The sequence below is a fragment of the Taeniopygia guttata genome, chromosome 5 (assembly GCF_048771995.1).
Source record: "Taeniopygia guttata chromosome 5, bTaeGut7.mat, whole genome shotgun sequence".
Lineage (NCBI taxonomy): Eukaryota > Metazoa > Chordata > Aves > Passeriformes > Estrildidae > Taeniopygia > Taeniopygia guttata.
In genome coordinates, this window is record NC_133030.1 from 28,586,265 (window position 1) to 28,613,779 (window position 27,515).

General features: G+C 39.1%; 1 protein-coding gene across 1 annotated transcript; it reads right to left on the reverse strand.

Moving 5' to 3' along the window:
- Positions 1–388: 388 nt before the first annotated feature.
- EHD4 (EH domain containing 4) lies at positions 389–27,515 on the reverse strand. The gene is made up of 6 exons (XM_004174455.6): positions 27,192–27,515; positions 19,290–19,466; positions 14,822–14,919; positions 10,316–10,728; positions 7,336–7,500; positions 389–4,952 (listed from the first exon to the last, which is right to left on the reverse strand). Exons 1-6 carry the CDS (start codon positions 27,425–27,427, stop codon positions 4,416–4,418), a joined length of 1,626 nt encoding a protein of 541 aa, XP_004174503.3. The 5' UTR covers positions 27,428–27,515; the 3' UTR covers positions 389–4,415.

The following is a 27,515-nucleotide window of genomic DNA, read 5'->3' on the forward strand; positions in this document are numbered from 1 at the left end:
AACTTTCAATCCACACAGGAAGTTTTAGATTTATGTTCCACACTTGGACTTTACAGAACTTCCACATTTAGACATTAGGAAGTTCCAAAATTACATTCTGCTATAACATGCTAATTACGAGAGGTTCTGAAGGTTTGTGGGAGTTTTTAAAATTTTTTACACATAAATTGAATTCTGGAACCAAGCCTTGGCACAAGCAGTAATTTCAGCAACAAGTTCAAGGGCACAGAAAAGAAATAGCCAAAACCTATTATGGATACATAAACTGAGGTGGGAAAATCAGCAGCTTGCCAAATAGCTACTCTGCCTATGAGCCTTAAGTAGAAGGATTACAAAATATGAGTCACTGAAAGATTATCTTCCAGAAAGAAGCATACAAACCAGAATCTCAGGTAATTCAATATTAGTTTATTAAATCAACAATTTTTATCACTGCTTTCTAAAAATGATTACAAAGCATATTAAAATATATTACAGTATCTGCAAAGAATCTACTGTGTAATAAAAGTGCAACAATAATGAACTTACAACTTTATTTGCCTAGTTGGACAAACTGAAGCACACTGCACAGATCAAGCCTTTCCTCAAAAGTCAGAGTGCCTTTTAAGTGAAAACAGTGTTTAACAAAAATATTAGAAAAGGCGAGCTTGTGAAATAGAAAATGAAGTTTATGATCATTCCTCAGTGCTAAGTTACACATATCCATCAAACCATACACTTCAAACTCTGCTTGAACCCAACAATTTAAAGAGCCACTAAAATGAGTGCACATTGTGAAGGGAAGGAAGTGATGGAAAGAAAAGAGGATACATTTCAAGTGCTGGCAATCAACAATATTGAAAGCCAGGGACCACATACCTGCTGCTTACATACCAGGTCCCACAAAAATCCACACCACACTCAATTGACAAATGGGACCTCACCCTGACTTAAAATTTGTAAACTCTCCAATTTCAAGCTGCCACAGCTTTTAAGTCTCTCAGTATCCTGTACTGTGGTTATGAACCGTAGCCCCACATTTTCTGTTCCAATCTACAACAAAAACTGGTAATTTCTGAAGGAATAGAACTAGAGTTGCAAATTAAAACAGCAATGTGGAATAGTTGGAGAAAAGGTAAAAGCAGCAGTTTCTACTTTAATTTAAGACAGTAGGCTACATCAGTGGGCACAGATTTCACAGACAGCTTTGGATGATCTTGCAGAAAGTGTTATCAAAATCCTAGGCATAAAATATCGAACCAACTCAACATCTTCACCTTTCTTCAGCAGACATTAGTAACAAACTGAACACCAAAGATTACCTCATACTGCAGTTATGAATAACTACATAGAGCACACTATCCAGAGAGAAGGCAATCCTGCTCACTTCTCATGCTTCTAACACACGGATTCACTAACTCCACAGAACATTACCCAAACACTTGTGTGGGGCTGGTTTAACTGAACAGGTTTGCAGACAGCCAGCAAGGCAAATGGGGGAGGCCCATGGACCTGTGAGGATGTAGTGAGAAGAGAACCCCTCCCCTGAGCAACAGCAACCTACTCCATCACTTTAGTTGTGCAAGAAACTGCTGTTTAAAGTTCCCATGAAATGTATTTTACTCCTATCATCTAAGTGTGATGCTAGTTCACTGTATCACATACCTAGAAATAGATTTATGTAGCTGTGGATGCCAGCCATTAAACACTTCTATTTCTCCAGACAGCCTGAGAAAATCCACCTCTACTCCTATACATGCTTCATGCATTCAACTTCCAAATTCTACAGGAACACAAGGCAAAATACTACAACCCTGTCTAGGCAAAATGTTTTAACATCTCAAAAGGATGTATTTCAATTTGTCTGCCTTAAGACAAAGCTTGTATATTGTCACAAAGACTGAGGAAAAGGCTGTGTTCTCCCTTTTACTAGCAACAAAACTAGAAAAACAGAATAAAACCACTGAAATATCCTCTTCTCACTGAAGGAGGATATTTCTAATGGCATGGGATCACATGGCTCCAGTATGTCTGGAGCATCACCCCTGGAAGCTCCATGTGGTGGGAACTCAAGCAGGAGCTCACCACTGCAGCCCTGCGCTGCTGAAAAGCGAGGTAAGGCAGAGTCGGAAAATCAGCAGCTTTCCACATCCTCTCAGCTTTGCCTACTACTCCAGTAGTCACAATACACAAACTTGCATTCTTTCTCTTGGTGGCTTTCCTGATTAAGCTAGTCACTAGTACTAAGCTGGTCAGTAGTGTATAAGTGGTACTGACTGCAGACACTACCCACAAACAAACACACGTTATTACTTCTGCAGCCTTTTTCTTTTTCTTAACACCTGCAATGTCTATAGACCACTTTTTTTCAATCAAAAATAAATTACATAGAAAATAGTTACTCTGCAGATGTAGAGTCACACAGGTAGACTCAGCGTCAAGTTTCACAGCTCTACTAAAGTGCACGGAGATGCACTAAGGTTAATTTGGCTCCTAATTTAGGTCTAACAGAAATAAAGTTGGTATGCTTGAATGATAGGAAAAACACCTAAAAATTTAAAAAAAAAACCCAAACAAACAAGTCAAGTCCTCAGAACGATACAATTATGCCAGGACATCCTTGCTACAGGCCCAGAAAGCTGGCAAGGTGAAGGTGGTGTTCTGCCATTACTTAAAATAGCATCATTGTTTTCCCATGGAAGAGCCCTGACAAAGTTCATGGAAATTGCACCTCAGAATAGAACGGATGCAGAAAGATGAGAGGTCCAGAAAGATGTGAAACCTGACAACCTACAAATACATGACTTGAAAAAAGAAGCTGAGGCTTTTCTTAGATCACCCACAAAACTGAACATGGAAGTGTGACTAAAACCTTAACTGGGAGACAATATCCGAAGTATTCCTCTCCCCAACCCTACTGCAAGGACTTTAAAGCACTTTTTGGCTTGCTCTATCTCAGAGGGCATTAATGCTGCCACTTACTGAGACTTAACAAGAAAGTGCTCAAAACTGTGTAGGGTCTTTCTTATTACAAATGGAATACAAGTCAATTCCTGTTCATATACATAGACCAGAACTGACTGCCAAATTTGATTTTATGAAAGAACTGGCCCTCCTTGAAAGACTCAAGCTCACAGGGCCAAAGACTTGCCTTCTTTTAAGGTACTGATAAAAATCAGTTGTAAGGAGACATTATGTTCAACTTCGATTGTGTGTTGTTGGAAAATAAATGTTTATTAAGCATCCATTCCTTTTATGGATTCTTTTCAATAAAGGAGTAATATTTGGAGGGATGAGTCTATCATTTATTATAGTCAACATAACAGTTCCTGTTAGCCTCCCCATCCTTCAAATCTGCCACCATGAGAATTGAATCTCTCTTTTGTGGCTGTCAGCTACATGTTGGCAAAAGAGTTTAAAACTTCTCTTAAATATATTATATATTAAAAAATACACAGACATAACTGTATAATTAGCTGTAAATATAAATTAAATACCAATGAAAATATCCCGAGACAATTTTATGTGCTTTGAGGAGGCTGAATTTGAGCAATACACCTTTTCTGAACAGAAAATGAGGCTTAATTTCAATGCAAACATAGTTTTTTCAGCTTAAGAAACCATTCTGCTGTCACTTTGAACCATTCAGAAATTCATCTGCAGAGAAGCTAAGCTTAAACTGCAAAGAAAACTATAAATCCAAGGAACAAAGGAGATCTCAGTTCTTCTAATGATAATACTGAATATATAGTGCTGTGTTAAATTGAAGAAGCTATTCTTCAGATAAGACACGATAGATCAAAAAAAAAAATCCGTAATTTGCAGTTCTAGATAGAATCTGAAGTTTTAAAACAAGTTTGCTCATATTCTGAGCACTTACAAGACTCTCCTCATCATTCTTTTATCTTTTTCTAACTCCAATTAAACAATAAAAATAAAGAAAAGGATTTCCTTTTATATCAGCCTGTTCTTAAGACTATAGAAATGCTTATATTCACTCAACGGCTTAAATACATTTTTAGCATCTAAATATTCCTTGCATATGCAGGTGAATTTAACATTTTGAGCTTCAGCGTGCTATTTAGAATAGTTTGGAGACAGGGTTGGTAAGTATTTAGGTTTGGCGAAGGTCAGCAACTTTTATGCATGGTCTTTTCTGCTTTATGGCTGTAAAGGCAGCGAGACATGGACACAGGACTATAAGAATATTTTCACCTTATGACAGAGCTATTATAAGGCACTTGTGATAAGCACGTCTGAGTGAAGGTCAGCAGGGACAGTGACACGAATGTTTCCCTGTTGCCATGCTTATAACTTCAGTAGCTTGCGTGAAATGTGCTGTGAGGTTTAAGAATTTAAGCTTAACTTCAAATTTTGGTATTTTCAACACATTTCCTGTGGGAATTTCAAAATCCTCACTCTTCTCCTTGTATTGTTCATTCTGCCGTCTGGAAAAGTTTCCTGTGAGATGGTGGAACCAGGTGGGAAGGTAGTGTGCCAGGCAGTTCATATCCATCCAGTTTAATCTTGATGAGATGTTTTGCTAATGCAAACTCCTCATCATCCAACATCCCATCGCCATCACAGTCTGCAAGTTTCCAGATCTTCCCCAAGACGCTATTGGGTAATTTAGAAGTCACCATCTCCTTCTTTGCACTAATCCCAGATATTTTGCCATTGATTGGTGACAGAGTGTAGAAAATCTCATCATAAGCAGGTTTATCTTTGGCAACAACCCACTCCTCTTCATCAGCTCCTTCCTTAGCACCTTCCCCGTATCCATGGCCAAAAGGTCCTGCCATGGTGCCATCAAATGCTCCACCATGTACCATCTCTGTGGGCATGTTGCTCTCTTCCTGTCTGATTAGGTTCATCAGGGAGGCAATTTTGTTGGCCAGCATGTTATCCACAGTTTCAATTAGCTTTGGTTTCAAAGAATGAAATTTAGTGAAATCACAATTCTCCAACTGCTCCTGTGAATGACACAAAGATAGTAGTTAAAAACAATTCCAATACATTGAAAAGTTTAAAGAATGGGCTTAAAATTAAAATAAGTATCTTTTGAAGCTGTTTCTATAGCTGAAACTCCTCTTGATAGAGAAACAAAACACATGTACCATACAGCCAATATATCTGATCAAACACACTAAGACAATTTTGCAACAGTGTATGAGTTTATTTATTAAATTACATTTACAATACAAATTTCAAAGTGTAGTGGATAAAACCACAGCAGTTGATGAATGTTACCCAGCAACTTTCCATTTGATGATTTTTTTCCAAACATCAAAGAAAGCATGCAAGTAAGTCCTCAGTCCTGCTAGCATTTAGGCAAGTGTTTAGAGTTAAAAATAAAACCAAATGTTTGCAGGACTGATCTGATTTTATAGATTGGACTTCTTGGTTGTGGTTAGGTCAGGAAAAGGTGTCCTTTACCAATAAAAGGTAAAAGCTGAGTTGAGATAACAGCAGCAGTGTTTTATAGCACTGCTGCCAGAACTCATGAAGTCAGATGCTCCCTGCAGAATTTGTGGAGTTTTCATCCTACACAAGCCCAAGCATGTTTTGCACCACAGCATCAGAAAATTAAAAATGCTTTAGGCAGTTAATAAATTTTTTCTAAATGCAAATTGCTTGCCAGGAAGAGAAAGTTACAGTGGAAAAGGTTAAAAAAACTCAAACATCACCACCACCAACACCTCCCACCTTCTGTAAAATGATGTTAAACTGCTTTAACAAATCCCATTTATCACCTCAAGGAGCTTCTCCTATACATATCCAAATGATCATGACATGAACCCAAGAAACCTGAAGCATGGGGTAAAAACAGTCAATCAAAAACTCTGTTCAGGTAACAGAGTTTATACACAATCACCTGATTTACAGTACCTGATCAGAATAAATGTATGTAGTGCAACAAATACCAGGAAGCAAAGATCAACTTGCTATCGGTTTTGGCACAATTTTGTTTTCACACAATTTTGCTCCTCATTACAGAAGTGACTGATCTCCTGTACATATTTGCTGCCATCTGCTGCTGAGGCCTAACTGACATGCACCGTAAGTTTGAAAGAGTTTCATTCAAATTTTTTGTTTCAATAATCAGGTCTCTCATTCTCTCACTCTGCATCACAAGCAAAAACAGGAAGGGAAGAAAGAGTCAACTTTTGCCACAAAATCCCCTTTCAAAGCCTTAACTCATGAAACCCTTCCAACAATCCTGTCTGTGAAAACTTAGCTAAAATACATCTTGTGTTTCATCTGTGATTTGCTATCTCATGCCGATAAGTTGACTCCCAGGTGAAATACTTTAGTTTATGAAATAAACTTGTGCCTTCCTATAGACAATCAGCCAATCATCACTCCTGATGATGGCTGTGCTAGTGCACCACACGTACTGTCAGAATGACACATCTGGAAAACATCCTCCATCACACTCATGAGCAGTCCATGGTTAGAACAAACTGCAGGCTCCTGATCTCTTGTTCTTCAGCTTTCAAGCTGAATTATCCTCTAATTCAAAGGCCATTTAAGAAGCCTATGATCTGAGATACAAAAATTGCCAATTTATGCTTGAAATCACTACTAACACAACATTAGTTGTTTTTCCCTGGGATATTTTCTAACTCATCTCAAATCAGAGAACAGAAATAAATAGGCAAGAAAGTGACAGAAAATTGATTGAAATACTGCAGAAAGCCCAAAAGAGGAAGACACAAGAGGTATTTAAAAATAAACTGTGAGCATAAACCAAGAACTTCTCTCTCTCTCCTTCATAGAATACAATCTTAACAGGACAGGAAAGGAGCCAAAGACTATTTTCAGAAGCAAGAGGTTTTAAGCTGGACTTTTCGAGTAACACACTGCCTTTATTACTCACTGGGAAACAGTACCAGTAAGAACAGGTAGAGTAAAAATGAACTTATGACTAAAGATATCTTCACTTACACATATATTTGATACCATCACAAAATGATAAATATAACCACATTTAGGATTCAAAAGAAGCCCCTTAACCTGTGAGTGTCCACTGCCATTTTATATGCACAAAGCCTTTAGTACTTCCTGCAGTAGAGACCAAGTACTGACTAAAAGGACAGAAGGTCAGTCATATTCTTTATTCCTTATTTTCTTAGTCTTTATATAGTTCTGTATCAGTGAATGCACACTAAACAAGTTACCATTATTTTTTGGTCTGTACCACTTCCAAGTCACTCTAATATAATATCAGTCAAATGACTTATTTCAACTGCTCTACTGCCAAATGCTGACATACTCTGTTCTAACCTTTTCAATTTGGAAATTCTGCTACAAAGTTAAGAGATATTTCAGTGGAATGGTAATCTACCATCTTACCTGCATTTTCTTGACTTCAGGGAAGTCTCCTGCTGAAATATGGTATTCCCTTTGCAGCTGGATGTAGATCTCAGGCAACTTGTTGATCAGCTCTTTCTTCTTATTCTCTTTCCCAAAGACAGAGGGCATCTCTTTTTTCAGATAGCTGATGATATAAGCATGAACCTAAAAAGAAACAAAACTGAAATCAAAACTACTGTTTACTGACACTTAGTAGCGTTCCTCACCTTGGTCATAAAAAGAAACAGAAATATGTTTCCTTAAGGAAAGATATTATCAACTACTGTTTCTGGAACTTCGTGTTTACATGAACAGTTAGCTATCTGTTAGTTATTATTAGCTTTTGCTGCTTTCAGCATTCCTTTGAGGGGCAGAGAGAAAGTAAACCCATTCCAAAGAAATACAGATACACACTTGCTCTTTTAAGGAGAAGCCTAGTACAGCATTCTATGAGTACCAACAGCAAGAGAAAAGGCAAGACCCCAAACCCCACGTCCTGACACTATACACAGAGCAACAGCCATACTGGCCCATCTGTACGATTTGTAGCTCAACTGCCACAACATCCATTGTGGCCATCAATGTGATAATTCCTCCAGTAATTCAAGTATGCTAAATGGTAGGGCTATCTATTTGAAGTGATATTGCATTCCTACCTATTTTCTCACAGAAAAGTGAGTACCTATTACTTATATTTATGCAGCCACCTACGCAGATGACAGAGCAGCCAGTGCCAAGAGGAGCAGCATGCCGTGGCTGCCTTGTGAAGCCCTCGGGAGAGAAGCAGAGCCTTTCCAGCTTATAAGGAAAGACATTAATTATGGGTGTCTTTAAACACATTGATTCTTGCATTGCTGTCAAAATATCCATCCTGCCCACCTTCTTTATGCCTTTATTCTGAACTATTAATCTCTTCCCCGTGCCACTCTCCCACTACCTTTCCCCACCAAAAGGATCTACTTGGCCACAGAACAAGTGATCAGATCCAGAACAGAAACCGTGGCTGCACTTTCTGACTGCGGTGAGCTCACCTATCCAGGACATTGATACTCATTTTGCACACAAGAGGGAAGGCACCGGGCAGAGCCTTCTTTTAGAAGTAATGCTGCCCTAAGCTATGACCTGGCCAGGACCACGGCAGACAAATGACCTCCACAACAGGATGTCTTTACAGAACTCAGGTCCGAGTTCATTTAAAAAGAACATAGCTGTCCACAAATCAGAAATTAGTAATAATTTTCACACACACACACACAAAAAAAAGAGTTAAAAATTATGTATATCTAACAAACGGTTGAGTAATAAACAGGTAAAATTTTGAAGACTGGGGGAAGACAAACTACCACTAAAAAGCATCAGTAAAACAAGTGATTGCCTTGGTGTTGTGTAAATATAATACTTAATACCTACCAAACCATGACAGAATGTGTATTATAGCATTCTACACAGACCTTACACAATCTGCACATGGCAACTGCCCATTCATTTCCTTACTTGCCAAGGAAGAAACAGAAAAAAAAATTATTTGCTTTTAAAAGAAAAATGATGTAGCCAATTTTTATGTGCACATCTTAAGTTCACAAATTTCACATAACAACACTTCCTTATATCTAAAAAGAATGTATGCATTTTAATGGCAAATAAATTTACATTTTTGTAGAGGAGAAAAAAACTCTGGCATAAAGAAGCATAAACCCATGAAATTTTTTAAGAGTATAGATATAAGTATTTATCTAAAATTACAGAATTGTTTCAGTAAGGGTATTTTTAAGAGCGTTTCTAAATAATTGTGAGTAATTTTATGGATCTTATGTCTAAAATAACATTTCTATCAAACTCAGACAAGTATGTTTATAATTCATAAGTACTAACAGTTTCACATGTGTATTTTAAGTGGTTTAAGGTCTGCCAGTATGCACATGTGTTTTGTGTAGATAAGAACAGTCCTCATCTTCAAAACGGGATAGTGAGTCACAGGACTTAGGGAAAAAAAAAAGAAAAAAGCCTAATGCCCAAATCTGACAGCATGTTAAGGGTTTGCTTTTGCTTCTATTTACTGTAAATGCTTTAGAAAACATTAAGAAGAGAGTAGCACAGAAATAGGGTAAAAGAAACCCCACACTCAATGCTGTAAAAAGCGATTTTTGACTGTCAACACTTCGAGAGCAGCTTGAAAGGCAGAAAAATGACACTGGATTACACTGCTGCTTTCCTGCAGATATACAGTTTATTCCCCTTCTGGGACTGTCTAACATATCCCTAAGACCACTGTGTATTGTGTTTACTTTTATAAATTTTTATTTTACATCTCATGGAGATATCTAAAAATTACCCAACTGACACTCCTTCAATGCCAAAATGATTGTAACAAATGAAAACAAAATGCTGCCAACATTTACAAAACAGACTGGATTTGAGGTTGCTTTGGGATCAGAGAAACTTTTAACTTTTAAAATTATTTTAAAGTGATTTAAAATGGAATTTTCAAATAAGCAACTTCTACAGGGTGCCTAAAGCTCAGGGCACAAAACCCCCCAAAACCAACAGCCCCCCCCCCCACCATTCCCTCCTCCAACCTCCAAAAATAACCCCACCAAAAACTCCTGAAAGTCTCTCTTCATATTCAGAAATTTAAATAAGCCAACACAGGAAGTGGTACACATCCCCAAACAACTATTCATATACTGATGGATTTGCTAGTCCTCTTCATTTTTGATTAGCAGTTCACATTAAAATGAGTTTTAAGGAAAATGCATTTGGTTTGATAACTGCACAGGAAATTAGAGCTCCCGTATTCTACCAATAGCTTTCTCCTCAAGTAACTATCTTTTCCTTGAAAAAGTGACAATTCAATCCAAGATTAAAAACTGCACTAAAAAGACACATTTTATAGCAAGAGAAAAACTGGCAATTTTGAGAAAGGACACGCTGAGAGCAGCAGAGACTGCTCATTCAATTTTGTTTTCTTCTCTTTTCTTACCTTTGCAAGTCTTGCCCTTTTAATGAGATCATTGAGTTTCCTCACAGCAGCCTTCTGCGGGAGACTCTGGATATCCTTGAAAAGATCCTGTGCCTCGGCTTCAAAGAGTTTTCGATTGTCTGTGTTTCGGAGAGGATGGGCCCAGAAGGAGCCAATGTAGACCCGCAGGACCTCTGGGGTGTCAATCACCTTTCCCAAGGACCACATGAGTGCACCATAGACCCTCATCAGCTGCTGGGTGTCCACTTGGTCAGCCTTATTAAGCACCACTCGGATCTTGTCATCCTGGCCCCGGAATGACTTAATGGCCTCTGAAAACTCATCAGATATATCCAGCTTATGGGCATCAAAAAGAAGGATGATTCGATCAACCCTCTCAGCAAACCACTGGAGGACTTGGCAGAAGTCGTAGCCTGGAGGAAGAACGCACAGTTAGAGTCTTACCATTCAGAAAAGCAAGTCTTGAAGAATGTAAGGCTGGGGATAGAGAACACGAGGATAGCAGCCTCTATCCAGGGGCAAAAATGAGATTTATTACTCAAGAGGACAGTATCGGTGGACAGTGAGGTCAGGAGAACTGTATCCTGCATTTCCTTGAACCAGTCTCACTATTACCATCTTTTGTTTTTATCACTGCCCTTTTTTTCTGTCTAACACCCACATTTGCCTCTTTCCAGGAGTCTGGTCCCAGCACAGCATCCAAGCTAAACAAGACTGTGAGGCTCTGATCACAATATCTCTTCATCACTGCCAATACCGGTCAATTTGGTAGCACTGCTTATCTGAATTAACAATGGAAAATGGTTCAAATGCAGCATTTAAAGCCATTTTCAAACTCATCTCTCCTTACCTTGTAAGACTTGGTTGTTATTTTTACCACAGCAGACTAAAAAGTACAATTTACAAGTAACACGACTACATTGCTGATGGCTTTGAGGACATGACAGGTTACAGAACATGAGCAGTGACCTTACTGATCACCTGAAACAAGCTTTATCACGTTCTAAAGGAAAGTCTATTCATAGCACCTGTCTAAATGCTTTTACAGGTTCAGCTGGTACCTAATCCACACAACAAACAGTATTCAGCAACTCTTTATTCAGAAGTGACACATCTAATCCTCAGAGTCACCACTGGTGATGCGGCTTTGGGTTTGGCATGGATGTGACTCATCTAGTATGAGTAAGGAACAGCTAAGCATGTACTGGGAGCTTTTTGCTTTTAAAAAAAAAAACAGTGTATGTTTTCCCCTGAACTCCTTCCCCATACTCTTTGAAACACTTGCTTTCACATCACTCAGTCATGAACGAAGCACCCCCTCCCTTCCTAAAAGGGGTTCCTCCCTACATCCTGCCAGACACTCATTTTTCCTTCCAAATCTTGCAGCCCACACAGACATTTCTGTCTGCAAGGGCGTGAACATCAGCAGCGACGCCGCAGGAGCAGCACAGGGACGGGCATTGTCTGCCCAGAGGACAATGCTGGCAGGCATCTGTACATTCTCCTCCAGCCACTTACACTGCCCCTGAACTGAGAGGCAGGAAGCTTCTGGCACATCCTCCGGCTGACAACAGGAGTGGGAAAGGTGTGTCTTGAGACATCTTTGAAAGTTGCCCTCTGTTGACCCTTCAAGAAATCAGCTCCTTTAACTGTGGCCTGGATGCTTTCCAGAGTTAAAAATGGAGCATGCTGGGAAATAGTACATCCTCTAATTTTACATAGTCCCTTTACTGTTTTCCTGCATGTTAAAATGAAAGCTAATATTTGAGTCCTCTCTTGGTCTCAGAAGGCTTCAACTTACTCCTAGTAATATCTGTGAAATTTTAATATTATACAGATGTTACATTCATTTGTAGGTAAATAGTTAAGCAGTAGCTAGTGAGATGGGAAAAAAACACCAACAGCAAAGAGACACTGTGGCCCTGTAATGTTATTCTTCCATCAAACATTTTAAATAAAAAAAGCTGCAACTTACCAACCTTAGACACGAGCTAAACTTCTAGAAAGCAGAAACCTCTCTGACAGAGGCACACTCAGGGATAGCAGAAAACACCTTGTACAACCCTGCTTACATTTACACACAATAATTTAGAAAGTCAACAAAGCAACTCAAACTTCAAAATGTTCTAAAGTAGACCTATAACATAAATATGTTCAAGTCAGACCAACTCCTTCAGGAAGCAGGTCAGACAAACTTTGCTATGTGCAGCATCACAGGACAAGTCAAGTTTGTGCTTGACTATATGCAAACTGCATAAGCCGCCCAAAAGCCATTTACAGGAAATATATTTGACTGTGCAGTACTTCAGCCAAGGTTGAGTGTAATAATTTCTGATCATGATAGTGTGGAATATGTGCATGCAATAAATGCAAAGGCACTTTTAGATAACTTCTTTTATGGTGATGCTTAAGTATATGAAACCTTTATTTAACCTGCCCTCAAAGCCTGGGAGACTGAGAGAACAGCACTCTAAAACCAACTCCCAAAACCTCGTATTTGGTACAACCACACTTTAAACATGATTAAACCTAACAGCACACAGGAGAACCACACTTTGATAAAAGAACTATGACAAGGGACGCATTCAGGACAATCTTTATCACATGTAAAAAAAATTAATGGAATGCAATCTAATCAAGTTAAAGCCTGTGAAGCAGGTTAAGAGTTTGAGGTAATTACTGAACCACACCAAATTAGGTGGAAGTCTATCATATCAAAGGGCAGGCCAGCTAGGCTGTAACAATTGATAAGACATCATGAAGAAAAGGAATTTCTGAACAATAAGGGAACAAGAGCCATGTTTTGTTAAATCACAGGAGCAATGGTAGTGAAGAATGATGGTCCTTCAGGCAACACAGGACTACCAGTGAAACATAACCTGGAGTGAAACACAACTCTGTCCTGCACTTGGAAGTCTGGGACTTCCACAGCATTACCTAATGGTCTTAAATTTGGTTACACAATTGCTCACTTTTCCAGTGGCATATTAATATAACACTCTAGTTTTCTGCTTATTTCATGTTCCGTTCCATACTACTACAAAAGTGGCAACAGATACTTCAATGATGCCAAACAGAATTTTCTATTGATTTAACAAGCAAAGAAGGGGTAAGATGCAGTTTAACTTGAGCATTTAAGATGCTAGTCTTAACTTGAGGAGAAAAAAGGGTGTTGGACTCTGCAATGGAAAAGCAGCCCACTGCTGATTTTATCAGACTGTGTAAACTGGGATCTAAATATTTTGTGGACATTTTATGAGAAGGTTTTTTCAGGACTAAAAAGCATTAGAGAGAGTAAGAGTGCCAACATGCAGTATTTGTTTTATTTCTGGTTTCACAACATTCAAGTCTTTGCTTGCAGAGATGTAGAGCTGTCATGCTCTTCATCTCTACTATTTCACTAACACATCATATAAAGGAAACTCCAGCACTCTCCCCATGATGAATGTTTTACATGACTATGAGTAATAAAGAGGACAAAACATCACCGAACAAAAAAATCCAGAAGTATCTGGTAGATTGGTTTATTAGGTAAGCATAATTTAGCTTATAGTCCTAAGAAGTTAGTCCCTTATTCTGTCAGTTTATTATAAAGACAAGATTATTGTTGCACAGCTGCCATATATTGTGCTTGTTCCAGGATTTCCTCGAAAAATCCCATGTGCGATACATAAAATATTTGTTTATTTCCCCTGACAGAGACATGAAACACAAGTTTCCATCTCTTAAGCAAAGGCCTGAAAACAGAGGGCAGCATAAGCCACACCCTGCATCACTACCATTTACAATTCCACAGAAAAGGGACAGGCAGCTGAAGAATGCAAGGAAGAAAGTTGTTTACATTATGCAGTTCTGTTTAAATACTTTCTCAAGACAGGCTAATGTTTAAAACAGCTTGGTAAACAGTGCTCAGTTCTCTGCAGAATTTTCATATTACTAAAAATATTCTCATTTGCTCTTTCTCCTTCTACCATTTGACTTCCTCTTTTGACTGTATTATATTATGGCATGACTGAGCAACCTTAAGAAGCACCTCTAGCAGCTGTGCCCATAAAAATCCACCTTATTTATAGCCCCACCCCTGAATTTTTCAGACATAACCAACCTACTATTTCTGTAAATATTTCTTCAGGCATGAACTTCAATAGTGTGTATATATAAGAGTCATTATTACTTCATGGAAAGCAATTTAAATGATCAAAATAAGGCTTTTTCTTGGAAATGACAAAGCACTAATTAGTTAACAGACCATGCAACTGCAGCCATTTGCAGCTATAGCAGCAGCATAACAGAAATACCAACCCCCACCAGCTTTCAAGAGAAAAAATTCCAAAGCCAACATCCAGCCTTAAAATATGGGTTGTACAGGGCTTGCAGTACAAAAGTATGGGACAGACCACCATACAGTACCACTAAAACAGGCTCCCCAGAGATTAGGATGCTGATTTGTCCAGTAGAGCAGAAAAAAATTAGTGAGCTTGGTGCCTATAAAGCTCTGCGACTCACCTCTGCTGATGCGCTGCTTCTCTCCAGAGAGAATGCCAGGGCTATCAATGATACTGATGCTCTTCAGGACCTCGTTGGGTAGTTGAGAACACATGAACCTGCAGGAAAGGAGGAAAAAAACCCATTAACAATAGCTCTAGCTCACATACAGATTGTTTCTTGAGAGCTCTCCATTATATATCTGATTTTAGAAAGACTCAAGAGAGACTGAAAACAGTTTCTGAATCCTGGCAAACCTCTATGTTTTGCAGTCATATGTGTTTAAGAAAAAACATCAAGAGAGCTTCTCAAAAAAAACCTGACAGGGAAACCTTGTAAAACTATTTGTCTAAGTGCTGGTAAGACTTCAAATTTTGCAAGAGCTGACAACCTGCGCTGTAAATGCAACATCAAAAAGACTCCATCAAACCCATTTTGCTAGGACCAAAATTAGTACACACAAGAGAAAATTCTTCCATGTTCTCCAGCTTATGCCCAGACTCAAAGACTGAAAAGGGGAGCAAGCAGGAAGCCACAATGACAATATGTTTATGGTCCAGTCCCTGCCACATCTCGCTCTTGCCTGATTTAGCAAATGTTCGAGTGATTCCTACTCCCTAACCCCCTGCTCTCCTCAGCTGGGGCACCAGTGAAAACCACCAGTATTTCTCCCACAAACTCCCAGCCAAAACTGTCACACTGTCAGAAGCAGGAGTTCAAATTACACACAGTATACTCTAAACAACAGCCTCCTGCCTCTGCAACAGGAGGCAAATTCAATGGTGGCATTACAGAAGAATAAATAATTGACAAGGACTCTGAGAGCTGTGCAGAACACTTGGTGCGTTACTTGCAAGCTACAGTGATGCTTCTGTGATAGTTAATGACTGAAGAACTTCACTGCCCTTCATCATAACCTGCCTTAAAGAGATTTGCATAAGAGTTTAATCTTCTTATCAGGGAGCAGCTGAAGATGCTAACAAGCACACAGAGTAACCCACCCTCCTCCCGTGAGGCTGCCGCACACAGGGTTAAGCTGCAGCCTCAGGCTCCAAGATGGGGCTGCCCTGCATCCACCTATGGCTTCACAAAGCACACTGCCTCAAAAAACAGGGCACCACGGACAGGAAACTGTAGCTGTGCTGAGGTCAAACAAGACCTTTAAGGCCTTGGATGATCTGAGTTAGGAAGAGTTCAACCAGTCAATATCAGATACAAAATGTAAACTATAGCAAAGTCTAGATGGTATTTTATACAATACAAATTCTTCAAAGGAAATTGGAAAGAAAAGAAGTCCTAACACCTCACTTCACCTTGCTCTGCAAGAGACCTTGTAGCAATGAACCTTTAACAAAAACACACAGCGTGCCTTCTTGGATAAAACAGAAATGACAGCATCACCTGTACCTCTCCCTGAAACCCAAAAGGGCATGAGGAAACAGCAGCCATCAAAGCCTGATAAAACCTGAGGATATGTAAACATAATGTAGAATGCATTGTTTGTTTTAGTGGGACACCAGGTATAAAAAATACCTCATACCTGAAGCAAACTCTTGCATTAGAAAGTTTTCTACTAGCTTAATAAATATTTTTGAAAGAGCAGAGAGGTACTATTTGGGAAAATTACATTTGAACTTGCCAAAACCTAAAGGCAGTGCTATGTCAAAGCAAACACATTATGTGAAAGCATAATGGATGTGCATAAGTGACAAAGAAAACACATTTAATCATGTGAACCATTACAAAAATACATACATCACTAGTATGTACAGCATGAAGTAGCTTTCATATATATTTGAAGACTGAATTTGCATGTATATTTTTTCTTATCACTTTCATCCAACCTTAGAAACGCCAGTGCTTGGTATCACCAAGATGTTTCTAGACCTATCTTATGGGAAGAAAGGCACTGTTATGCCAGCTGAACAATACAGCAGTGTCTTGACTCGGGCACCACCCAAACTGGGACAGCTGTAAAAGACCACGCGATAAAATAGAGAATTACAGGCCTCAGAAATGCAGACACTGCCATCTTTGCAGTAGTCATCAGTGGCAATGGGAAAAGTAAATACATGGGTAAACACATATGAAATAGAAGCATGAACTCAGAATGAACTGCTTGTTAGCTTTTACAGTATGTCCATAAGATAAAGATGAAAGATGGGTTAAAAGTCTTGCCTCAAACTAGTATTTTAGATGACTTAAAACTGTAATGATAGTGGTACTTGAATATCTCTTTTCAACACTGAGACTTATTTCTTCACATAGGTCATTTAAGTGCTACATCATAAAAACAGAACTACATACTATCCACCTGAATGAGAGATTTAAAAAAGAAGTATTACAAAAACAATTGTATGAATGAGATGATTGTAATTTCTTATGACACATCAAAATAGACCCAGACCATGCATTTCTTCTCAGCAGTACTAATTTATTTACATGCTTTTCTGGTATAATGCAGTATTCTTCCCTCACCAGCTTCTAAGGGTACACTTGGTCCTGTCCCCCTTTGGTTTCCTCCCCAGCTTTTCTTACAAGTATACAGGATAAGTAAGAGATTAATAGAAGAACATCTCCTACAAGTAGTGAGATACAGGGGACAATTAGAAGAGGTCATGGAAAAAGACAAAAGCAAGGTAACATCAATAAATGAATGCAGCTAATTACCAAGTACAAGCCTTGATTGTGATACCGTGTTCTTGTTTGCTTCATTTTTTCCATTACCTCAGTCCCTGTTTCCTGTTATTTGGATTGTTAGACTTGAATGAAAAGGATACTCAACTTCGTAGTCTAAGTGTTCATAGCCTTAAGTTCCTCCATAAAACAAAACACTAGGATTGGGAAAGCATTTAAAAAAAAAAATTGGGGGGGATGGGACAGGGTGGGGGGAAGTAGAGAGAAGTCTATTAAGGCAGCTGTGAAAAATGTAATATCAGATAAAAAGAACTGTCAGCATGGCAAATGAGAGAAGGCAAAGTAAAATATGTGCTACGATTATAGGTAACCTGGTAGGGACTCAAAGACACTGAGGCCTAAGACAATTTCATCTAAGTGAAGTCATAAAGAGAAAGGAATTGGTGAGTTTTGAAAAATGCTAGGGAAAATAAGCACCTAGATCTCTGCTAAATAACTAATGAGTGAGTGTAACTGTTGGGGAAGATACGTGCTCACAGCACTTCAATACTACAATATCACATTCACCAAAATAACTGGAATAATTCAGTTACTTTTAAAGTACATCTTTTTAACTAGCCAACAATTTTGCTTGCACATCAGTCAGAGCCTGACACAACTAGTTAGATGATTTTGGCAAAAAATTACATTGCCACTCATCCAAAAAAGCACATACCATTATTAAATGTTCTGTGCAAATATTTAAATGTTATGCAAAATACTAGTTATATAATTTTTATTATAAGCATATGAATTTTTTTGTAGAGAGAGCACAATGAGGAAAGAGAGAAACAGAATAGTGATCTGGAAGACAGAATTTAGCCAATCATCTCAAAATTGTTATTCAAAATGGGACTTGACTATGCTTTCCCACAGCACATATTCTTATCTCTGCAAAGCGATAACCAAGCCAACTGTAAGCAGCTACAAACTTTCTTCTTTGAATAAGCACAGCAATAGATAAAATTGTACATGATGAACTTTTAACACGCATGCCAATATTTATCAGCCAAACAGGAAAGTTTATTGTTAAAAAGAACCAATTTAGATTAACTGGCTTGCAAAGTGAGGCCTCTATGTCAAGCTACCATCAAATACAGGAAGAAAACAAAGTGATTGCTCAGACAATAAGAACGGAGTTATTAGTAACTAACTTTCAACTGGAAATACTCAGCATGCTACTTAAGTTTACTATCAAAATGTTCACAGCCCCAGAACAACTCTTCCCTTTTTACAAATACACAGCAGAAGCTAACACTATATCCCTGGTCTATGGAAATACCTCATCACCGAGGTAGTTAATACTAAACACTTAACCGCTTGAGTTTTTATTTTATCCATGGGGTACATTGTAATCTTTTCCTTTTTGTATGTCTTTTTACATATCCCAGCAATTCACAATGTTAAATTGCTATATCCAGTGATATCAGTGGAAAGGAACAAGACAGCACCAAAGGGAAAATATTTTTTTTAATGGTAGTTTTAAAAAATAGTACTAACCTATTAGTTTTATTGAGTAGAATTTTTGCATAAACTTATCCTGAGTTCCACCTAGTGTCATGCCTCACAAACAAGTCACCCAGTGGATCATTTCTACAGTTTTCTGTGAACTGGCTTTAACAACAAATTTCTATTCAGATAACTGAATATCTCTATTGTAATGCCCCCTACCTAGTACTGCCTTTTTCAATTTAATTCACCTGAACTGCCACCACTCCTGCTTGTATTTCAATATTTATTCCATGCTGTTCAAAACAGAACATGCCAAAAATTAAATGTAATCATCAGAAGACAGAAAGCAAGATGATCTCACCTGTTCAGGAACGCATTTCCAAAGCGGCCGAGTTTCCGGAATGGCTTCTTAGGATCAACAACTAGGGCATTTCCAGGAACGTTTCCTTCTGTTTCTCCATACATTACAGCAATAAAGGAATCTGTGGTAGGCTCTGGACCAATCCTCATGCCTGGAAAGTCTTGCTCAAGCAGGTATCTGGAGGTGGAGAACATATAAATGTATTTATACAAAATAGATATATTTGTACTTAAATATTAAAAAAAAAATGAATTATTGGGATCCATGGCAAAAGCAAATACCTACAATTTGCTTGAAAATTCCCAAGGATATGCATATTCTATAAGAATAATATTACATTTTTCCTGCATTTCATTATTTCTGTTAACTGGGGAAGGAGGAAGAGAACTGAATTCTTTTTCACAACATCTAGGTAAAAGGATAAAGTAAATCCCTTTACAAAGTGTAGAAATCACTTCCTCAACTGCAACACCTCAACCATTTAAGTGGATGCTTCTAGCAAAGATCTAAGTGCTGTAGGTTACACTACAACACATGGCTGGCTGCTTTTCTAAGTGTTTCCAAGCCTATACCAGTGCTGCTGGTACAAAAAGGGAATGGTTTGAAGCTGCATGTGAGCAGATTCAGTAGGCTGACAGATCCAGCCCTTTAATCAACTCGGTATGATCTCACTAACTTTAACTCATCCTATCAGAAGCAAAGAGAACCATTACAAGACAAAAAAATTTTGTCTCTTTGGGAATGAGCAAATTTTTATTTTCTTTTGACCTGCATATAAAAAATTAATTGTTAACTAAGTCAGATCTGCAGAAATTTAAGCCTAACACTAAAGTTCTTCCAAAAGGCACCAAATCATGCAGTGCTCTACCACCAAAAACCATCTTGCACCTCCCTTTGAATAGTCCACTGACAGAAGACACAGCACATACTCCAAGGGCCTTGACTTTCCAGACAACAAGGTATGAAATGAATTAAGTGTGTATTTAAGTATTAAAACTTAATGGAACCAGGGAGTTTATTTACATAAAAAGCCTGTCTGCATCCCTTCATGGATGGCAAGTGTGAAGTAAAAGCAGCCCCAAGTCCTTTGAGCAAATCTCCCTGTAGCACACATTCTTTGACAACTGCCATCCTTCTCAGAGACACAGACAACACTGCTTAACTTTAAAGCAAGAGTGTTATTGTCCTCAGTCACAACAGCACCATCTTGGCGCTCAAGACTAAAACAAAGTGTCTTCAATGTCACCCTGCAGTTCTTAAAAAAAACCAAAAAAAAAACCCCAAAAAAAACCAACAACAAATAACCAAAAAACCACCACAATTTTAATCAACTACACTTTAACTATTTATACAATCAAAATTTGATTTATATGAAAATTCTTTAGGCACAGCTGGTGGTCTTGCATGCAACAACAGCACTAGTTACGCTTTAGTGCATCTATATTAATGCTGCTCTTTTAATAAAGGTTTATTCTGGATTTAATCCAATAGTGCTATGTCTATTCTGCTATAGCTTCCTAAAGCAATAGAGATTTGAGAGGACTTGCTGGCTGCTTTTGCTCCAAAAAACATTTTACTTGCTGAACAATCTCTGTCTTCAAATAAAGTACCCAAGCATTCAAAAACTATAGATCAGTGGACAGAAGCTGAATTTAAGGAACTAAATATATGTTACATATTTCAAAGAGTGTTTTCCACTAGCCTTAGCAAACTGGCTCCAATTAGCTCAACCTATGATCAGGGAGCATGGAACAGTTATTTACATGAGATTTCCTGTAGCTTTCTGCTTCCAAAAAAAGAAATTAAAAAAATACTAAAACTTGTGAGGAAGAAGGAACATAAGAACAATCATGTCAGAACACACAAATCTGTTTTATCTCTAGAATAAGCTGTACCTAACTCACAGTAACAGCAAAATAAAACTGACCCCTCTCTAAAAGCAAATGAAACACTCAAACCTCTCTGGCCACACAGGTTTTTAAAATGCAGCAGATCCCCCACAGTACAAATTAAAACATGACATTTTCTAAATGAAGTGAAGACAAAACTCCTTTAATTGCTCACCAGTTGAAGCCCTCATGGAAATGGAGGATTTTCAAGTGTTGTGGCAAACAGCGGAACACCTGAAACACGAAAGTGTGTTCCCAGCTCTTCACAGAACATACACCATGCACACCAGAGTTCTTTAAAACAGGATGCCAAAGCTAACTCACAAGAGCCACTAAAATTTTCCAGATTGGACTTATCCGTGGATTTGATTTTAAAAGATCAATTATACTTTTGTCTTCTAAAATAAAGTTTTTAAAGTTTTTAACTTGCCATGAAAAAATGTTTGATTTCAAACACTGCTTTTCCTCATTGTCCTTCTTTCAAAAGACAAAGGGTCTCTAATAGACTCGTAAATAAGCTTTTCTCTTGATACAAATTGTCATTCCCAGGCTTCTGCTGACAGAGGTAGCAACTCATAAGGTGACAGACAACATATACAAGAAGATGCTCCAAGAGCAGCAGTAAAGAACATACATATATTGAATCAAATGCACAGGAATGAAGTCCCAGACCCCAGGTCAAGGAAATCTTGACAAATGGTGGCATCTAAATGAAGCAGAAGACGCCTCCAGGATAACAGGATAATTGCCATTTATCATAAGCTCATAAATGATGGCATGATTACAGAAATTCAGTGGTGACAATCTTTTAGATGCATAAAGAAGTAATTTCATGTCCTATTCATGAATTTGTTGCACGTTTAAAGAGTTAAAAGCATAGAGTACCTTTCATTATTTCCAACATCTCTTTTTGCTGCTCTGAACTTGATAGTGCAAATTCCAATTAGCAGTTTATTGAAATGACCAAACCAGAATAAAGTGCTGCTGAATTGCAATGATACTCCCAAGTTAATGTTATAATGGCAGCTTTAAAAAACAGGCTCTTATACCGATAACAATCCAGGAAGGCAAGACCTCCTTCCAAATACCAAGCCCCACCCAACAGTCACAATGCTCTGCCTGGTACAGCTATTAACAGACACAGAAATCACTTTGCAGCACAGGTATTTTCCATTAAGATTGGCTCACAATTGCACATCAAGAATTAGTACAGACTAAAATAAACCTCTTCTTGAGCACTGGCTGTGCTCAAGTGTGATGGGCTTGGCTTGGACAACAACTACTATGTGGCTGTGTTTTAGATCTATGCTGAAAAGTGTTGACAATACAGGAATGTCTTCATTACTGCTGAGTAGCACTTACACTCAAGGCCTTTAGAATGAAGGCCTTTTCTGCTTCTCACCCCACCCTGTGAACAAAGAGTTAAGAGGGGACACAGCTGGGATAGCTGATCCCACTGACCCAAGGGATGTCCTGTACCATATGGCATCATGCTTAGCATATAAAGCTAGGGGAAGAAGCAGACACTTGGAATGATAGCATTTTCTCTTCCCAACTCACTGTTATGTATGATAGAGCCCTGCTTTCCTGGGAATACCTGAACATCTGCCTGCCCATGGAAAGTAGTGAATGAATTCCTTGCTCTGCCTTGCTTGTGATGCTTTTACTGTACCTACTAAGCAGTCTTTATCTCAAGCCATGAGTTTTCTCAGTTTTACCATTCTGATTCTCCCCCCCATCCCATTGTGCAGGGTGTGAGTGGCTGTGTGGTGCTTGGTTGCAAGCTGGAGCTGTGGGGTGGGCTAAGCCACAACACGCTTATCACACTTCTCAGCTGAAAGAACAGTTTTATTTACCCACACAAAACATAAGAGCAGTCTCCTGTAAATTGAAGAGCTACCAATGTTTCTGTACCAAATGCTTCATTAGCAAAGGAAAATACCTGGATTTTCAGCATCTGCAACTACATGCTCTTCTAATAAATTTTCAGCAGAGAAAAAGTTCAAAAAGGTTCACAGGAAGAATGCTTAAAATAGCCAATGCCCCAAAGACAGTCTAGATCAAACAACAGACATCCTGTTGATTCTTCTCTCTTTGTTTTTACCTGGGCTATAACATTTCAGCTTTGCCAATAAACATTCATCTAGGTTCCTCTGCAAGATGTATAGCCACATTATGGGGAACTAGTTTACTAAGTTCCCAGAGATAGAAAAGATTAATCACAGTTGCAGATAAGTCTAAATGCATTAGCTAGGCCACACTAATGCACAAAAGCAAGTGAGCTGGACAGAGCAGCACTGAACAGGGATACCCTGTGATGCACTGCAGATAAACTCATGGCTCCTTTATAGGGCTGCTCACCTCCATACCACATACTGCACAAAGCATTCCACTTTTCTTTTTTAACACAGCAAAACTAGCAGATATTTGCTTTTGTGTAAGAATTCTGCTCTAAATAATCCAAAGTTTTCATGTCAAGCTAGTGAAGAAGTTACAGTCTTCATCCAAAGAAATTAAGAGGGACCTTCCTCCCATTTCATCCCCAAAGAAATAGATGCGGCTGCACAAGTGATCACACACTACTTGCAGACTCCAGACATTATGCATACAAAAGGGTCCTTTCACAAAAGTCAGCTCTGGCTAAGTTAAATAGCAGGAAGTTTACAATTTTTAACCTCTGAGTAATACCTGTGAGCAAAGTAAAAGCACAGCCTGGCAATCTGAGGAATTTACTTCTGGTTTGTCTCATGTTGATAAGTTCTTTAAAAAAAAAAAAATCAGTCTCCTACACTTCTAAAACAGAATGAAAGAAACTACCTATTTGCATTGACTACCTCTTATCTCTTTTTCATACAATACAAGTCTCCTCTTCTGTCCCCACTTTCCCCACATTTTTTTTCCTAAAACAGGCACGAGAAATTGAGACAATTACAGAAACTGCAAGGCCAAGCAGCTCACATGAAAGAACAACTGGCTCTCCCCATACTCCCACTTCATTAAACACAACTGGACAAGTATTAACATTTTGACATATTTGTTTGAATTGTCAGCATTGTCTAATATGTGAATAAAACTATCACCACACTACACTTTAGACAGCAAAACTGACTGGTTTCACTGCATTGTTCCAAGTGCCAAAGCGGATAAACAGCACTGAGTGAAAAAACACAAGAGCTGTTAGAAACCTGGAAGTGTTTGTTTCCATATCTTAATCCCCAGGGACATTCAGTCACTGGTACATCAGTGTTTTCCATAAAGACTAAGTGGAAGGAACTGGGTGGATATGGATGTGTCAGAGTATGAAAATGTGAAGTTCTCACGATAATGTCTCAATCAAAGTAAATCCCAAATGAGTATTTGACAGCTAAACAGAAGTGTTATGTTCACTCCTAAACCCAACAGTAAACACTTAGGTAGACCTAATATGCCCGCCTGGCTATGAAGTCAAGAAATGCGAACAAAAATTAGTTTTAATTTTTTAAATAATTTTTTAATTATTTATTTAAAATTTTAAATCATGTTTGCTTATTAAAGGTTTGGAGGAAAAAATCCCCTATAGTGCTACTTCATCATAGAACAAATAAAGGATTATAACAATCTTGAGAGGGTATGACATTTTTTCATGGGAGATTCAGCCTACAAGAGGCTGAATTTATTTCTGGCTGACCCGGACACTATAATATTTTCCCATGTCTTCTTCTAAGTCTTGCACACAGCAGACAAAAACTTCTCTTTTTTTTTGCCCTTCTTTTTCTCCTCTAAATTGGATTTTGAGTAACAGTCACTGTGATACTATGGTCTAAGTTACTGCCCATATTCAGTGGAGCTTTTTTTTCATGCTGAGTCAGCCAATTACTATCTATGCTATAGAAAACACTGAGGTAATGAATGCTGGTCATAGTGAGAGCTTTTAGAAGCAATAAAAGACATTCTGCTACAGATTTGGGCTCTGCAGTCAATGCCTGTCTTCTCCAATACCTTGTAGAAGATTAAACTGCACTGCAAGCTACCTAAAATGGGCACAGCAGAAAGGGGTAAGAGAATAAAAAGAAGGGTCACAGTAGAAGCCACCTCTTGCATCAAGTCAGGTATTTTAATAAAACACATAAGAAACTATCTTTGAAAACTTCACTCTGTCAAAATTGTCTAGGCATCTTCATCTGGCACTAACAAATGCTGAAAAAAGGCTGGCAAGAGCTATAATAAAGCATAGGTCTTTTCTCATTCAGACTGTACATTAGTATCAATCAACCCTTTTGCTCAGCATTTTATTGTTACAGTGATAACAAGTTACTCACAAAGTAGCTTGTTATCAGTAGCAAAAACACACATAGTAACTTGTTAACAGTAGCAAAAATACACATAAGGCACTGCAAGGAATACTAATGTTTCTAAGCACAATACTGACTTGTACTTCAGTCAAATATGGGCAGCTATAAAGGACAGAAAAGCTGAATGTCCATAAACCAAGAACCTGTGTTCTCAACCAAGGCAAACTCTTACAGGAGGGTAGACACAGAGTTTTCCATGCATTGCAAATAACAGAACAATGCTGCTGACAGGCAGCAAGTTCTGGTATGCACATATCTGTGACCATTCTGCCTCCCTCTCTATTACCTGTGCTCTCCCCATCCCTTGTCCATAAGCCAAGTAACAACACTTATCTGGAAATATATACAGACTAAAAAAGCAACTGTAATTTTAAAGAAGAAAATGAACTAATATGCCGAGAGAAACATTGGAAAAAATCCATCTCAACAACCCTTCCCCCCACTCACACCCTGTGACTGTCTGTGGAGATCCTGAAACTAAGTTTCTTTTCTTTTAATTACAGACCTATTTCTATTTTTAAAATATTCCTCTGAGCAGCACTTCTTTCTGTGTTTGCAGGAGTTCAGTAACAATCAATAAAGAAACCATGTTCGACTTCAAGCTTTCAATTAGCTAGTTGTAAAACCTGAAAAGACACATGATTAGTTCTGTAAACATATGAAAAGCTCTCAGGTGATTAAAGGTAAACATTGATCTTCATCGGAGAGGGGAGATAGGTATTTTGCTGTGGAAAAAGAAAACAGTGTTATGGAAAGGCTGCCTGTAATCTTTGGAACTAAAAGATAAAGCCTTTTAAATTTTACAGAAGGACTACAATGAACTTCAGATACAAGCAGGTCAAAATGTGACCCCTCAGTGTCTCTTGCAGAGTTGGGCAAAACATTAGACGGATTTTTAAGGGGCATGTGAGAGGGACATGAATAGTTACAGATTCATAGCATTTTGCTTATCTGAGATATGCTCCAGCTTCCTAAAAATGAGTTACTAAGAAACCTAGAAATAAGGATACAGGAAAGACAGAAAATACTACAACATGAACAACACTGTTAAGCTGCCTTAGTAGTGCTACTGCTTCTTCAATGTAATTGATCAAAATAAACACACATGGAAGGGAAAACTTTCCAGATACTACGTGATTTTTGCCCAAAACTCTCGTCACCTTACTTCTCTATGATCACATCCGATTTGTGCATTAAGCTACTTTTGGGAAAGAAAGGGGAGGAGATAAAGTTAAGCGATCCCCATGGCCAGTGCAGTCATACAGTTTTACCACGAAGTCCCTGGTTTTCCTTTAAAATAACTTAGGGATTACAAGAACTACGAGGAAGTAGACAACGGGGTTGCACTTTCTCAGCAGAACATGAAATAGAGATAATATTCTTGAACAGGAAGCAAGCAGCGAGCTACAGAGCGTGTAACAGGGCCGGGAGCGGCACCACCCTCGACAGGGCACGGAGGCTCTCGGTAAGCCCCGCTCGCTGGGGGTCGCCGGCCGCGGGCAGGCGCCAGCCCCGCCGTGTCACTGCCCGGCCTCGGCTCGCAGCCGCGGGGCACGGCGGGCTCGCCGCGGGGCGCTCCGCCAGAGCGTGGGAGGGATTTACCGCCGGCAGCACCACCCGGGCAGGGCGAGCCAGGATGACCGAGCGGCCGGCGGGGGCCGCGCACGCCGGGGGTCACCTACCGGATGAAGGTGGTCTTGCCGGTGCTGTACTGCCCCACCAGCAGCACCATGGGCTTGTTCTCGAAGTCGGCCTCCTCCAGGGCGGGCGAGTGGAACTCATGGAAGCGGTAGTGCTCCTCCAGCGGCAGCAGCTTGCGCAGGTAGAGGTCCCGCAGCCCGCCGGTCACCGTCTGCACCACGTCGGTGCCGCCGCCGCGCTCCCGCCCGCCGCCCTGCTTCCCCAGCCAGCTGAACATCCCGCCGCACTGCCACTGCTGCCACTGCCACTACTGCCACCGCCGCTGCCGCCACGGAGCCTCCCGCGCACGCAGCCGCCGCCGCGGA

Coding starts and splice junctions, on each gene's coding strand:
- EHD4 (XM_004174455.6), bottom strand. CDS start 27,427: ATGTTCAGCTGGCTGGGGAAGCAGGGCGGCGGGCGGGAGCGCGGCGGC. Junction 19,467..27,191: donor GGCAAGACCACCTTCATCCG/GTAGGTGACCCC, acceptor CTCCACCTCCAG/ATACCTGCTTGAGCAAGACT. Junction 14,920..19,289: donor GGAAATGCGTTCCTGAACAG/GTGAGATCATCT, acceptor CCTTTCCTGCAG/GTTCATGTGTTCTCAACTAC.